The 15366-nt window shown below is 40.5% G+C and overlaps 1 protein-coding gene across 1 annotated transcript in view; it reads left to right on the top strand.

Annotated features, from left to right (window-relative positions):
- The first annotated feature begins 1272 nt into the window (after positions 1 to 1272).
- Positions 1273 to 15366, top strand: part of QRFPR (pyroglutamylated RFamide peptide receptor) — a 117633-nt gene continuing 103539 nt past the window's right edge. Inside the window, exon 1 of the mRNA XM_063458250.1 lies at positions 1273 to 1691. Within this exon, the coding sequence (XP_063314320.1) occupies positions 1352 to 1691 (340 nt within the window). The 5' untranslated portion in view covers positions 1273 to 1351. The remainder of the gene's footprint in view (positions 1692 to 15366) is intronic.

Consider the following 15366-nt stretch of genomic DNA (forward strand, 5'->3'; position numbering starts at 1 on the left):
TAGTTTGTTTAAATAACGTTTTGTTATAGATGGAATTGATATAGAGTAATTCCAGGTTAATACACACTACTACTGCTTTAAGCTTTGATATAATAATGAGAAGTAATACGTGTAGGTGATGAATAAGGGTCACGTAAAGTTGTCATTAATCATCTCAGTAGCTTGCATTGGTAAATCAGAAAGATTTAACGCATATTACTTCAACTGTTACTGGCTAAGGATTGCGGTGGTTGGGTTCCAACGTCAATTCCCATCTCCTTAATCGCCCTACTGATGCTGTTAGTTCAACTCTCATCATCCTAAGGAAGCCAAAGCGAATGGAATTTGGAGTCCAGTGATCTAATTAATTGCTACGTTAGAACTTGAGTTTTCGAAGTTTAATTATGCTGCTCCTATTTTTTTCATTAGTAGATACCGTGAGTATTTTATTGTCTCATACAAAGATTGACTATGAGAAGGAGGAGACGTGCTGATGATGCGGCAGGAAAGAATGGTCCAGCCAGCATACGGTATCCATGCAGTTAGTTTCACACCGAACGCTGCACAACGCCTGTGTTCTCAGAGGGATAGAGGCTGAATTCGTTCCTGCGTGGTGATTGGCTGATAGGATATACATCCAGGCAGTTGTCCTCTACATCAGCAGCATCCTCTGCTGACCGCCCTGTGCTGCATCAGACGCTTATTTAAGACTCCTCTGTTTACATCCACCAGCCAATTCACTTCTAACAAGATGGGACTCTGAACTAAAATGCTCCGCCTTGCTTTTAAACCGCACCAGAGTTAATATGTAACATTGAAGTTTTCTACAACTTACTTCTCCTATTTTTGTTACTTTTATTTATTTATTTATTTATTGTGTTTAGGTACTTTGCTGTAGTGGCAGTTATTGCATAGGAAATTACATCCCTATAGGAGATTAAGTAAAATACATTTTCTTTTCAATTGTGGATGGCGTGTGCTTACCCTGACAACTGACTTATTTTTGGCCACATTAAATAGCAATTCACACGTTTTGGGGGAAAAGGGAAACAGAAACTATGATTGTTCAGGATTTATTGACTTATTTGATGATATCCGCAATCATCTAATTCATCGGTTAATGCTTGGAAAGTTGGATAAGCATGATTTTGACACCCTTGGAGTGCATTAAAATGGCACCCAGATGGACTTGGCTGCTGCACCCCTTATGTTTGTGTCGGCATTATACGTGTGTCAATTAATGCCAGGTACCTTCTATTCCCTGATCAGTGGAATCCTCGGTTGAAGAGAAGCCATCACCAAGAGAGCTGTATTAAGTGGATCTGTTTGGTTCCTTTAACTTGTTTGGCCACCCATCCCGGACACAGAGCCAATGCATTCCCTTAACATCACCTCTGAGCAGTTTGCCAGGCTACTGCAGGAGAACAATGTAACCAGGGAGCAGTTTATTGAGCTTTACGAGCTGAAGCCTCTCATCTACATCCCAGAACTTCCTTTCCACACTAAAATCGCATTTGTGAGCATGAGTGTGCTGATCTTCGTGCTGGCTCTCTTTGGGAACTCTCTGGTCCTTTATGTCGTAACCAGGAGCAAAGCAATGAGAACAGTTACGAATATATTTATCTGCTCCTTGGCTCTGAGTGATCTGCTCATAGCTTTCTTCTGCATTCCCTTCACCATGCTGCAAAATATCTCATCTAACTGGCTGGGAGGTGAGTGTATGACATCAACGTGGAAAATGGGATTTGTATGTTGCCCTAGAAAGTGGACAGGTCGGGAAAGTCAAAACAGTTATAGTGTCAGTTCCAGCTGAGAAGGTTATGTTGGTTGGGGTACCTGGATTCTGTTTGATATTTTTTTTTTTTTTAACTGGTTAAAGGAGTGTTAAAGGGTTAAAGTGTGAGGTATTCAACTTCTTGAGAAAAAAAGTTACATTTAAAAACTAAACTGTAGCATCAAATTGATTTATATGTGAGTAGCAAATGCATTGGGTAGACTTATGTTCCAGTAGTTAAATGGTTTCATTTTGTTTCGTAAATTTAGTTAACATTTAAATAGCAGATAAGCTGTGACTAATAGTGATAACAGTTGCTATGAAAATCACATTTCCATCTGTATTTACTTAATGTGTCATTTTCCTGTATTCCTGATCAACTCTAAAAATAATTCTTCTTTTAACATGCTCTTTATAGCATAATAATTAGCATCTCCCAGTTTAACAGACTTAATATTTCACTGTATCAGTGTCTGTCAGAGCTATGATAGTGGTGGGTTCTTTTAACGTTTTCATTTCCTGAGCAAAATGCACATTTCTAGAGCTCTCAGACTGGCATGTTATTTTCTGGATCTATATGCTTTTATCCAGTGTCAAACTTGGAATCATGGATTTGTTGCTAAATTATTCTTGTAGAGGACACTAAAGGGTTTATTCATCAACACTTCAGCTGTTCTCAACTGTCAAGTGACTTCTGAAATGTTGGTCAAAATACCCAAACATGGGGAAAATCTTAAAAGCTGCAGATTCATATTCCATATCCAGTTGCCAAAACACTACAACCAACTAATTGGCAAATTAACTATTAAACTTGTTATTTGTGATTCATAACTTAATGTTTCATCAGTGTGTTTTCTGGTTGTGAAATTTGCATTTGTATCTATATATATATTAATTGCCATTCTGCCCTACAAGTGTTTTTATTCTTCAACTTTATTTACAATCTAAAATGTCTAATGGAAATTCATTTGGATAATTTCCACCTTCTACTTAGGCTTATAAACAAACTTCTTTTCCAGTTAATGCAGGTGGAAAGCAGCCTCTGCTGCCAGATTTTCTGCTCAGTAGGCTGCACATAAGACAACATTTCCATTACCATGCCTCCGGAGATAATAGGTTTGCAATGTTGCCTGTTTTATCTAATTGGTTGAAAGAATGCATTTGGCAGTACTTGTCCGCTATGATGAGGTGAAAGTTTTTGAATGATTTAACTGTAAGGCATTCATTAAAAGTAAATAATATATATTGACAGACAATACTAGCTTAATAACTTAATTTTGTCAAATATGTTGCATAATTCAGAGGATATGCAATGCACCCATTAACTCATTAGATTGTGTACACCACAATTCTCATTATTTTAAAACTTCTGCATGTGGTTATCTGTACCTAGATAACCCTCTGTTACTAAAGGTGTAACAAAGGTGTTTTCCTGGCACTATAGCTCCCTATATCCATCCCTGTCCCCCCCCCCCCCCGCCCCCGCCGCAGAAGGAGTTAAAAACCCATTCTGTCACTCACCTCACCTGATTCTAGTTCGGATGACCTTTCAGTATTGTTTCAGGCTCTGCCTCCTTTCCTCATTTGCCAATATCACCGGGGTGTGGGCCCTAACGTACATGCTTGGCTAGAGCTGTGGTCACATTAGGACTTCCCCTATAGGTTTGCCATGGCATTTTGAATGACACTGGATGCCCTCGTGCCTAGCATGAGGACGTCCAGTGTCAGTTAGGTGACCAAAAGTCACCTAACCACCCAAAAGTGGTACCTGGTAGACAGCCACTAGAGGTGAAGTTAACCTCTAGTTTTATCAAAAACTGCAATAATTACCATTGCAGAGTTAAAGGACCAGGGGCAGTGCACCTAGACAACTTCAATGCTATTCACAGCACAAATAGTCACATCATAACAATGCCAATAATGTGATATACATTTGCAAATGTATGACCAGCTTTCTGTTTCAGTGTCATTATGTGTGCACTCTTGCATAGCTAAAATTGAATATACCAACTGAACATTAATATAACCTCATAGGTCATAATTCAGTATCATCTATATCAGGCTGCCCAAAAGGTAGATCCCTAAATGTTGTAGAACTGCAGCTTCCATGATATTTTCTCATTCTAAAGGCATGCAAAGCATCATGGGGATCAACCTTTTGGGCACCCCTGTACCCTGCCTGGGAAATATGAATTGACCTGTCAGTTGCCAGACTCTTCCCACAGTCCTCAAATGTAAATTCTCAGTGAAAGTCAGCATATTCACATAGACTTAGCAATTACTAACATTTGCTTTACTTTTTAATTACATTACTCAACTATTTCCCTTGACTCTATTATTAATAGAGCCTTAAAGGAGCACTCTAATCACCATAACAGCAGTGGTTCTGTGTCCCTTTGGGCCCTGCTACTGTTAATGGTTAAAATGTTTTCAAATGGTTTCACACTTACATGTTTCCTTTGGGCACCAGCAGTTTGGCCCCTCTTCCCAGGTATAGGTAAAGCAGGAGTTCATCTTTCACATAAGTGATATAAGTTCCCTCCATCTTTGGACAAAGTTCATTGTGTGAGTGTCAGCTGGCACTCCTCAGCCAGTTAATTCTGTTCAAACTTACACAATTATTAAATTGTTCCAAAACAGTTTGACTCAATAGTATGACCTCAATGTACTATAGAAGTTACAGTGTATCCCTTTAACTATCGTAACTATCTTTAACTATCTTATTTCTCTAATGAATTGTACCTTACAAATACATTTTCATTTTCCTTGATGCCCTATACATGGGAACCTGCAGTAATGTTTCTGGAGAGGCATACTTGTAATGACATCCATTCGCATCCCCTTCCCCTTCACATTAGGCATACACCCATCATTAAGGCACTATAACTGAATTATAAAAATAAAAATGTAGAATCTGCATTTGGTGTTACATTTGACCACAGCAATAGGTGGCATGCACAGCACCAGATTGCACCCACTGTACTTTTCACTTCACAACACCAGATTGTACCCACAGTACCAGATTTTATTTGCCACAGCAACAGACAGCACACAAAGCTACTAACACAACACTAGGGAGCAGCCATAGCAGTTACCACAGTACTAGGAGACACTCAAAGCACCAGTTACAGCATCAGAAAATGCCCACAGCTCCTTATTGCATCCACAGTACCAGATTGCACCCACAACACTTCCCACACCTTTTAAATGCCATAAATAATAATAATAATAATAATAATAATAATAATAATAATAATAATAATAATAATAAAAAGGGCACTGGAGGGTGTCTCTGTAACAAAGGCAATCTCTGTTACAAAAAAATACATCTTCACCTGTGTGTCTGTTAACCCCCCTTTTGTGTTTCTTATCCCATCTTTTAAATGTCTTACTCCTCTTTGTGTATCTTAGTCCCCTTTCTTGTATTTTATCCCATATTTTCCCTTGTGTGTCATTGTCCCCAGCCCCAGTTCCTCTGTGTGTCATTATCCACTTATGCAGCCTTTCTATGTGTCATTGCCCAATTCTCAGCTCCTCAGTGTGTGTCATTGTCCCCTTCTCCAGCCCTTCTATGTGTCTCTGTCCCCATTCCCTTACCCCTTTCTGTGTAATGGTCCTCTTCTCCAGCCACTCTATATGTCCCTGTCCCCTTTCCAAGTAACTCTGTATATGACATTGTCCCTTTCCCCAGCTCCTCTGTGTGTTATTGTCCCCACCCCTAGCTCTTCTGTGTGTCTCTGTCCCCATCCCTAGCTCCTCTGTGTGTGATTGTCCCCTTCTCCAGACCCTCTGTGTGTCCCTGCCCCCTTCCAAGCCCATCAGTGCATTTCATTGCCCCCTTCCCCAGGCCCTCTGTGTCATTATCCCTGTCTCAGCCCCTCTCTGTGTTATTGTACTCTTCCTCATTCCCTCTGTATTTCTGCCCCCCATCCATTTGTGTTTCTCTTTTTCTCCTTCCCCAACCCTTCTGTGTGTCTCTTTCTTCACAACCCTCTATCTATCTATCTCATTCTCCCCTTCCTCATCCACTCTGTGGGTCTCTTTCTCTCCCCAGCCACTCTCTGTGTTTCTGCCCCTGTCCCTTGGTGTTTCTCTTTTTCCCCTTCCCCAGCCACTCTGTGTGTCTTTTTCCTTACAACTCCATGTGTGTCTCATTTGTATCTTTCTTAGCCCCTTTGTGTGTCTCTCTTCCCAAAAACCCTGTGTGTATCTTTCTCTCCCCAGCCCCTCTGTGTGCATCTTTCTCTCCTTATCCCCTCTGTGTCTGACATTGGCCCCTTCTCTCCTCAGCCGCTCTATGTGTATCTTTCACTCCCCAAGTCCCTTTTATGTCTCTTTCTCCTCCAGCCCATATATGTGTCTCTTTCCCCCAAGTACCTCTGTGCTTCTTCCCTCCAAAGCTATTCTGTTTGTTTCCCCCCCCCCCAAGTCCCTCCATGTGGCTTGTTCCACTCCTAGCCCCTGTGTGTGTCTCATTCCCTTTCCTGCATCTTTGTGTGTCTCATTCCCACCCATCCTGTCCATGTATTCTTTCCCCAAATCTTATGCTTTCTCCATATCTCCCCCACATAAAATCCTGCCCCTTTTCTTATATCCCCTCCACACACAACTTCAACTTTCTCCATATTCACGCTCAAACACCCTTTGTCTCCTTTCTCATAATCTACAAATATTCATCTTTTTCTATATTCTCCTCACTTTGTGTGCCCTTTATCATATCCCCCTACAACAGCATACAGCCAACATTTCCAATCGTATTACCAGACTTTTCACTAGACACACACCTTCCACTTTCTTTATAACCTCCCAACTTCTGCCCCTTTTCTCATATCCCCTCCACACACACCTTTAACTTTCTTTATATTCTCCTCCACTCCTTGTGTCCATTTTCTAACAACCTCCTACTCACATACCTTCAAATGTCTTCATATTCCCCCTCCCCCAATTCTGTTTCTCTCTCCATATATCCTCCCTGTCTGTCCATTCCCAATTATATTGTCATTCTTCCCCTACCTGCTCTGATGGTAGTGTGGCTGAGCAGCTTGGGGCTCGTGGTCCTTGCAGAGAGCTCTGCTTACTTTGGCCCCAACTGCTGCAAGTAGGGGAGAGCAGAGATAGAAATATATCCCTGCTCTCTATTGCAGCCCAGGCATGGGAGTGAAGACTAGGCTGCTTAATGTGGAGTGTGGCTGTGCACACACTATTTAGTACATTTAAAACAAGCCTGCACTTACTTGCACTTACAAACAAAGTGCCCACTTCAGGTTATCTTGCATTGGGGGGTGCAACTTGAAAAATCAAGGGGCCCCCCTTGACCACCCCCTGCGACTGCTTATGGTCCTACCTCTCCCATATAGACATCTGGGAGTCAATAATATAATCCCCAGCTTTTATTGAATTGCAGTTACAAAACTGAGCCACTCTTGATACAGATCTACAATGACTAACCTACTACTAAGTTTTGAGTTCTCTAAAAAGGAACATCACATCCATTTGTATCCATCTGAACAACCAAATCTTAGCTATGTTTCATTTCTCATTTCGGAGCAGCAGAATTGCAGTCATAGAAAATTGAATCAGGAAATTAATCAGATGATCCTAAAGGGTGTCAAAATGGGTCAGTCAGGGTACTGCAACATTATGTGAATATCTTGCAATACCCTGATAGAATCATTTTTCCACCATTTGTTTTACATATCAAGTGAGAAAAAGTAACCAACAGAGGAAAAAACAGGAAGGGCAGTAAAAAAAAAAAAAAAAGCACATTTATATATTATATATTTAGTCAATATATGAATAGAGACTTTTTACTGCTACTCCTTTTTTCCCATCAATTGTTCAATTCTTTTTTGATCTGTAAATTTGATTGTCCCACTGATATAATGAAGGTCCATTAGTCATCATCTTTTTTTACCATCAATCATACATTTATTTTAGGTGCCATACTTCAGAATTATAAATTAAAATGAGATGCTTGACCATTGTGCTTTTGGTTTGGTTTATGATTTTGCTTTAATTTGGCTCAGAGTTAGGGAATTTTAATGATCACCCAATCTGCCTAAATTTGGGTGAACTGCAAGTCATAATTAAACACATCTACGAGTCTAAGTGTGATGAAAGCCACGATTGTCAGCACAAATAATAAAACAAAATAAGAACAGTTATAGCCCAACACAGCATGTGTTTAAAAATACTGGACTTAAATGAGCTGCTTATGTTCAAAATGTAACTGAACAAGCCCGGAGTAGCAAGACATTAGATTGATTGCAATTCACATAGATGTTTAGTTATTCACGCAATGGTAGCCAAGAAGAAAAAAAAAAAAATAGACAGGGTACATGGTTCAATTTAATAATGAAAGAAATATTCATAAATAGAAAAAAAGCCTTTTTTTCTTTCTGAAAGCAATAGAAAAGCACGTGTCCCCTTATGTTAGCAGGTGACTGAGGACTTAGCGGTTCATCGACTTTTAAACTGATGCAGACAACAGCAGTGAAAGGTTACATGGGAAGCAGATCTATCTGTCAAGATTTACAGTGAAATTAACTATCTGAACAATTATCTGCAACACTGGATTGTTTGTCATTAATCCAAGAGTGCCTAGCTAAAGATTTGTTTGGAAATATATGACATCCTTGTCTGCATACATTTTATTTACTATATTATTTTTAGAAGCCTTGAGCTAAACAACAGTGGGTTTAATATCAATGTTTTATATAAAAATAAAAATGTAAAAATATGGAAAATCACGTATCAGTACACAAAGTATTCATAGAAAGTGAAATATGTATATCAATTTATCATTTACCCATATACTATACTTAGAGGGGTATCATATTTTCATAATAAGTTCAATAAACTTAGGGAGAGTTAATTTCAAACTTTCTCTCTGAAAATATTTGCAAAGATTATCATTTTTGACATGTTGGGAATTGTAAAAATGCTAATTGTTTGAATATATATTAATATTTAAATTACATAAATAAAACTAAGGCAGAGACTAGTTGTTGTTAACGCGTATGTTTTAATTTTCTGTCCCTATATACATCTTTTTTTCTTACTTCCCTATTTACTAATTACAGGATATGTCTTATTTGTCTATATTTCAAATAACAGAATAATCTAATTGTGTTGCTTTGCTTCGGCAAAGATGTTATTTGGTGTATTAAAAAATAGTTGTGGCACTCACAAAACAATGTGTCTTTATTGATACAGAAGAGCAAGGACATTGCTAGCTTACAGAAGTACCTGGAACTTGAGGCAGAACAAACCTCGAATGACCACTACTCAAGGAGTCATATCCCTGCCTCTCTATGTATACCTTGCCAACAATGCAAGCCAGAATATCAATAAAAACTAGAAAAGCTAAAATTTCTGGGGAAATTGTGTGAAGTGTTCTTGCCTCCACCAGTAGTCTACAACTGGAGTGGGCGGAGTAACTGCTATTATTTATATAGCACATTTAATTCCAACATTGTTGCCCAAAGTGCTTCACAGTTACATTAAAACATACATTTATAAAAACATTAGCAGGTGTACAAAAGGCCCTGTCTATGACATCACTTGCTGCTGCAGCCTGGCACAGGTCAGAGTATTTTGGCGGTTGCCATCTTCAAACGGTCGTATTTTAAAAACTATACATCCTACATCGAAGAGCTTTATATTGTGAGAATCACAAGACCCAGACCTACATTTGATGTATGTCTCTGAAGTATTAAAAATGAAGGCACAGTCGCAGTTTAGAAATTGCCCTTCAAATGTGAGCTTTGCAGAGTGTAGTTTCAATGAATGTCAATGGACAGCGTGAGTTGTAAACAAATGGTCATATTGTGAAAACAATCAGGACTATGGCTTAGCCGTGGACATTTCTAGTGGCAGCAGGGATAGCTGAACATTTTGATATAAGATTTGTGTAGGTGGGCTTGAAAATGAGGGAGTGGTGGCAGTTTAGAAATCATGTCCTGATTTTTCAGCTTTTGCCAGCTCCCACTCTAGCTTTGCCATTCATTCCTATGGGACCAATTTCGCCACAAGAACGACGATTATTCGAGAACCATTCGGCGAAACGTTCCACAAATTAATAGCACACCAATCGGGAACAATCCGCACGTTTTGGTATATTACTGTCTATGTAGTGTAAAAACTGAGGGAGGAGTTAGGGTGGTAGATTTGGCTATAATAAGAATAATAATATATATGTGAGATAACAGTAAGTGGTCTTGCTATGCAAGAACACTTAATTATAATAACTAGAAAAGCTACAATTTCTGGGGAAATTGTGTGAAGTATTCTTGCCTCCACCAGTAGTTTACAACTGGAGTGGGCGGGGTAACTGTTATTATTTATTTATATAGCACATTTAATTGCAACGTTGTTGCCCAAAGTGCTTCACAGTTACATTAAAACATACATTTATAAAAACATTAGCAGGTGTACAAAAGGCCCTGTCTATGACATCACTTGCTGCTCCAGCCTGACACAGGTCAGAGTATTTTGGTGGTTGCCATCTTCAAACGGTCGTATTTTAAAAACTATAAATCCTACAGCGAAGAGCTGTATATTGTGAGAATCACCAGACCTACATTTTGATGCATGGTATGTCTCTGAAATATTAACAATGAAGGCACAGTCGCAGTTTAGAAATTGCCCTTCAAATTTGAGCTGGCTAGAGTGGAGTTTCAATGAATGTCAATGGACGGCGTGAGTTGCAAACAAATGGTCATATTGTGAAAAGAATCAGGACTATGGCTTAGCCGTGGACATTTCTAGTGGCAGCAGGGATAGCTGAACATTTTGATATAAGATTTGTGTAGGTGGGCTTGAAAATGAGGTGGTGGCAGTTTAGAAATCATGTCCTGATTTTTCAGCTTTTGCCAGCTCCCACTCTAGCTTTGAACATTTTGCCATTCATTCCTATGGGACCAATTTTGCCTCGAGAACGACGATATTCCGTGAACCATTCGGCGAAACGTTCCACAAAGTAATAGTACACCAATCGGGAACAAGCCGCACGTTTTGGTAGATTACTGTCTATGTAGTGTAAAAACTGTGGGAGGAGTTAGGGTGGTAAATCTGGCTATAATAAGAATAATAATATATATGTGAGATAACATTAAGTGGTCTTGCTATGCAAGAACACTTAATAATAACTGGAAATAACAACATGCTACATTGCCAGATATTCAATCCAACCTCCCTCCTCCTTTGCCTTCCCCCACACAGAAAGATCAAACAAAAAAATGTAAAAAATTAAATATGTAGATGTAACCAATAGAATATATATAGTGATACGTTTCACCCCAGCTCTTCTGCTGACACTCTATAACACAGACATATATGTAAATAATATCTTATAATCAAGGCTGGTGCAAGGAATTCTGCCGCCCTAGGCAAAGATCAATTTTTTCCACCCCCTCATAAGATCGTTCCATCATGTCACAAGTTTATGCACTGAACTCCTTGAACAATTTAGTAGATGTACCCCAAAAGAAAATATGCTTTTTTTTCTGCAAGTCCTCCAATTAGAGGCTTCTGAATGATAAGCCTATGTTCTGGGGCCGCAGTTGTGCGTATGCACATTCAATCACAAATTTCCTCTGTTTCCTATTGAGCTCTAGTTCAGCTCATTGAGAAAGGGAGAAGTGTCCCATGCTCACTCTGCCCTTTGTTGGTGTCACATCGAGTCTCGGCGGCCATGAATCTAGAGCAGTGGACCCCAACCACCCCCTAACAGTCCAGGATTTAGGGACTACCCAGATGTGTTTAAGGTGTTTTTAAAAAAGAAAAAAACACACACTTGTCACAAAACCCTACCCTGTGCCTTAGAACATTTGCTATTACCGGCCCTTTAACAGCTAGCCGGGCACATACACAGGAACAGAGACCTAGGATTATAAAAAATATATTATGTATTCAGTAAAGGACATCAAGCTGGATATAAATTGAAGGTTCTTACCTGCTTTCGTGGGGATTCTTCTTTAAAGCAGTTTGGGACTTTTAAAGCATTCGCTTAATTGTGAGACCCAGACGGTATGGACCCAGCATTCATCATACGAATGCAAACTACCGAACACCGGACCACCCTGCTACCTAATTATGTGGTCAACAAATCCAGTCTTCATGGGAAACACACAAACACTTTGTTTAAGTCCCTGGGTGGCCGCCATTTCGGGACTTTTACACATGGCCGTGGCCATCTTAACTCCCGAACAGCGGTGTTTTGCCGTCGAGTGTCTGGAACTAAAATCGGACACTCGAGTAGGCGAACACCGCTAAGACCTGCATAGTACCGGAAATTCGTGTCAAAACTACCGAACGCCCTGCCGTTCAGTAGAAAGACTAAGTAGACTCAAGATACTCATGGATGGCAAGCCTTTCGGGACTTTTTAACGCACGAACAAGGACCGACCGCAAGGCCAAAACTTATGGAACTATTTTCGGATACTGTGCCTGTGCGGTCGGTCAAAACTTTAAAGCTCCATAACTCCAAACCCGTTACCCGAACGGGATGATTTTTAAATATGTTGCTCCCCCAGATTAGGGCTATCTGGGGATACTAGGGCTATCTGGGGATTTATGAATGTACCCCAGATATTTGGGGTACACCAAAAACTGGGGAAAAAATGTATCTTTGTTAATTATGTTAAAGGTTTATCTGAGGGGAGGAGATGTGTGGGTTGTACCTTATATTTTATTGGTTACTGTGTTAATTACGTAGATGTCTCCCTTGCATGGGCAGCATCACATAAAAGGATAGTGCATGCCATTCAAATTCTTCTTGACCCTTCAAAACGTAGCCTTGTCTCATTCTTGAAAGGGGATTTACAGCATAATCACCTGGCTCTTTTAATAGCTCTGCCTGACTCTTTACTTGGATCCAGTGAATGGGAATAAGCAACTCCACTACTACACAGGGACTTGCCGGGAAAAAGGATGTCTCCAACGGCTGATACCCTCTTACTAGCTGGGTAGCCGTTACAACACTTTAGACACAACAGGGTAATCCCTAAATCCTGGACTGGTAGGGGGTACTTGAGGAATGTGTTGGACACCACTGTGAGCAGTGGTTGAATGCTGCCGCTCTTCACACCTCCCTGTGAGCTGAAGCAAGGCCCAGTTACAGCATCCCGGTATGCCTGTCAGAGATACACTCCCTGCTTGGCACCAGCTTCCCTGATGCAGCCCTAAAAGAAAAAAGTTGGGTGATATAAATTCTACATCCCTTATACAAACTGCGTGCTTTATACATAATTGCAATATATTATGATTACATACATGTACTACATACATATACTGCTTAATACACACACACTGCCTGATACACACAGACACTGCCTATTAGATACACACACAGACACTGCCTAATACACACAGACACTTAATATTACATACATACACACTGTTTAATACATACAGACACTGCCTATTACAAACACACACACACACACACACACATACACTGCATATTACATACATACACACACACACACACACACACACACACACACACACACACACACATACACTGCCTGATACATACACACACACAGACACTGCCTATTACACACACAGTCTGATACAAACACACACATAGACACTGCCTAGCGCACACAGACAGATGCCAGATGGGGGCTGGGGGCACTGGAAGCAGCCCAGTCAGGCACTGTGGTACCTCCTCTGTTGTCATTCCAGTCTCTCCTCAGTCAGACACAGGGCATGGGGAGCAGCAAACTGCCCTCCTCTTCAAACCTTCTGGTCTTGAGAAGAGTGGGGAAGAGGCAGACTGGGGGCAGTAAGAATGTTTGGGGCAAGGAAAGGCGGAGTTCGTTGTGGGATGGGCGGGGTTAAGTGTTTGTGGGCGGGGAGAGGCGGAGTTACAATCGTAACTCCTATTATCAGCTGAAAGCATTTACTGTAATCTGAAATACAAGGAGGGCTGAAGCAGTGAGGGGAGGGCGCCTGCAGCTGTATCACAGGCGGTGGAGGGGTCTCTATGCTCTCAGTGAGTGAACATTGCCAGCATAGTCTCATGGGGGATTCAGACAGTATTACAGCCTCTGCGGGCACCCCCTCTCACACAGCGCCCTAGGTCACCGCCTAGTGTGCCTATAGGTATGCCAGCCCTGCTTATAATGTGGAGAGGCACCAGCTTCCAAGTGAAAAGTGCTCTCTTGCTTTCTTGCTTTTCTCTGTTTCCTAGAAGTATTGATGACTTTTAATGTTTGTAGATGCAGTAATATGCTGTGTAAATGAAGAACACAAGGGAGTCATCTTATTCTTAGTAAGACTAATGTGTGTTCATCACTTGATCAAATACTAAAGCTCACCTTGAAAGTATGTTACAGAGATGTGTTTGTGTTGTATGCAACCTATAGCAATAACATACAGTCAGGTCCATAAATATTGGGACATCAACACAATTCTAATATTTTTGGTTCTGTACACCACCACAATGGATTTGAAATGAAATGAACACGATGTGCTTTAACTGCATACTTTCAGCTTTAATGTAAGGGTATTTACATCCAAATCAGGTGAACGGTGTAGGAATTACAACAGTTTGTATATGTGCCTCCCACTTTTCAAGGGACCAAAAGTAATGGGACAATTGGATGATCAGCTGTTCCATGGCCAGGTGTGTGTTATTCCCTCATTATCCCATTTACAAGGAGCAGATAAAAGGTCCAGAGTTCATTTCAAGTGTGCTATTTGCATTTGGAATCTGTTGCTGTCAACTCTCAATATGAGATCCAAAGAGCTGTCACTATCAGTGAAGCAAGCCATCATTAGGCTGAAAAAACAAAACAAACCCATCAGAGAGATAGCAAAAACATTAGGTGTGGCCAAATCAACTGTTTGGAACATCCTTAAAAAGAAAGAACGCACCGGTGAGCTCAGCAACACCAAAAGACCCGGAAGACCACGGAAAACAACTGTGGTGGATGACCAAAGAATTCTTTCCCTGGTGAAGAAAATACCCTTCACAACAGTTGTCCAGATCAAGAACACTCTCCAGGAGGTAGGTGTATGTGTGGCAAAATCAACAATCAAGAGAAGACTTCACCAGAGTGAATACTGAGGGTTCACCACAAGATGTAAACCATTGGTGAGCTTCAAAAACAGGAAGGCCAGATTAGAGTTTGCCAAACAACATCTAAAAAAGCCTTCACAGTTCTGGAACAACATCCTATGGACAGATGAGACCAAGATCAACTTGTACCAGAGTGATGGGAAGAGAAAAGTATGGAGAAGGAAAGGAACTGCTCATGATTCAAAACATAACACCTCATCAGTGAAGCATGGTGCTGGTAGTGTCATGGCGTGGGCATGTATGGCTGCCAATGGAACTGGTTCTCTTGTATTTATTGATGATGTGACTGCTGACAAAATCAGCAGGATGAATTCTGAAGTGTTTCGGGCAATATTATCTGCTCATATTTAGCCAAATGCTTCAGAACTCATTGGACGGCGCTTCACAGTGCAGATGGACAATGACTCGAAGCATACTGCAAAAGCAACCAAAGAGTTTTTTAAGGGAAAGAAGTGGAATGTTATGCAATGGCCAAGTCAATCACCTGACCTGAATCCAATTGAGCATGCATTTCAATTGATGA

This window comes from Pelobates fuscus, chromosome 6 (assembly GCF_036172605.1).
Source record: "Pelobates fuscus isolate aPelFus1 chromosome 6, aPelFus1.pri, whole genome shotgun sequence".
In the NCBI taxonomy this organism is placed as follows: Eukaryota; Metazoa; Chordata; class Amphibia; order Anura; family Pelobatidae; genus Pelobates; species Pelobates fuscus.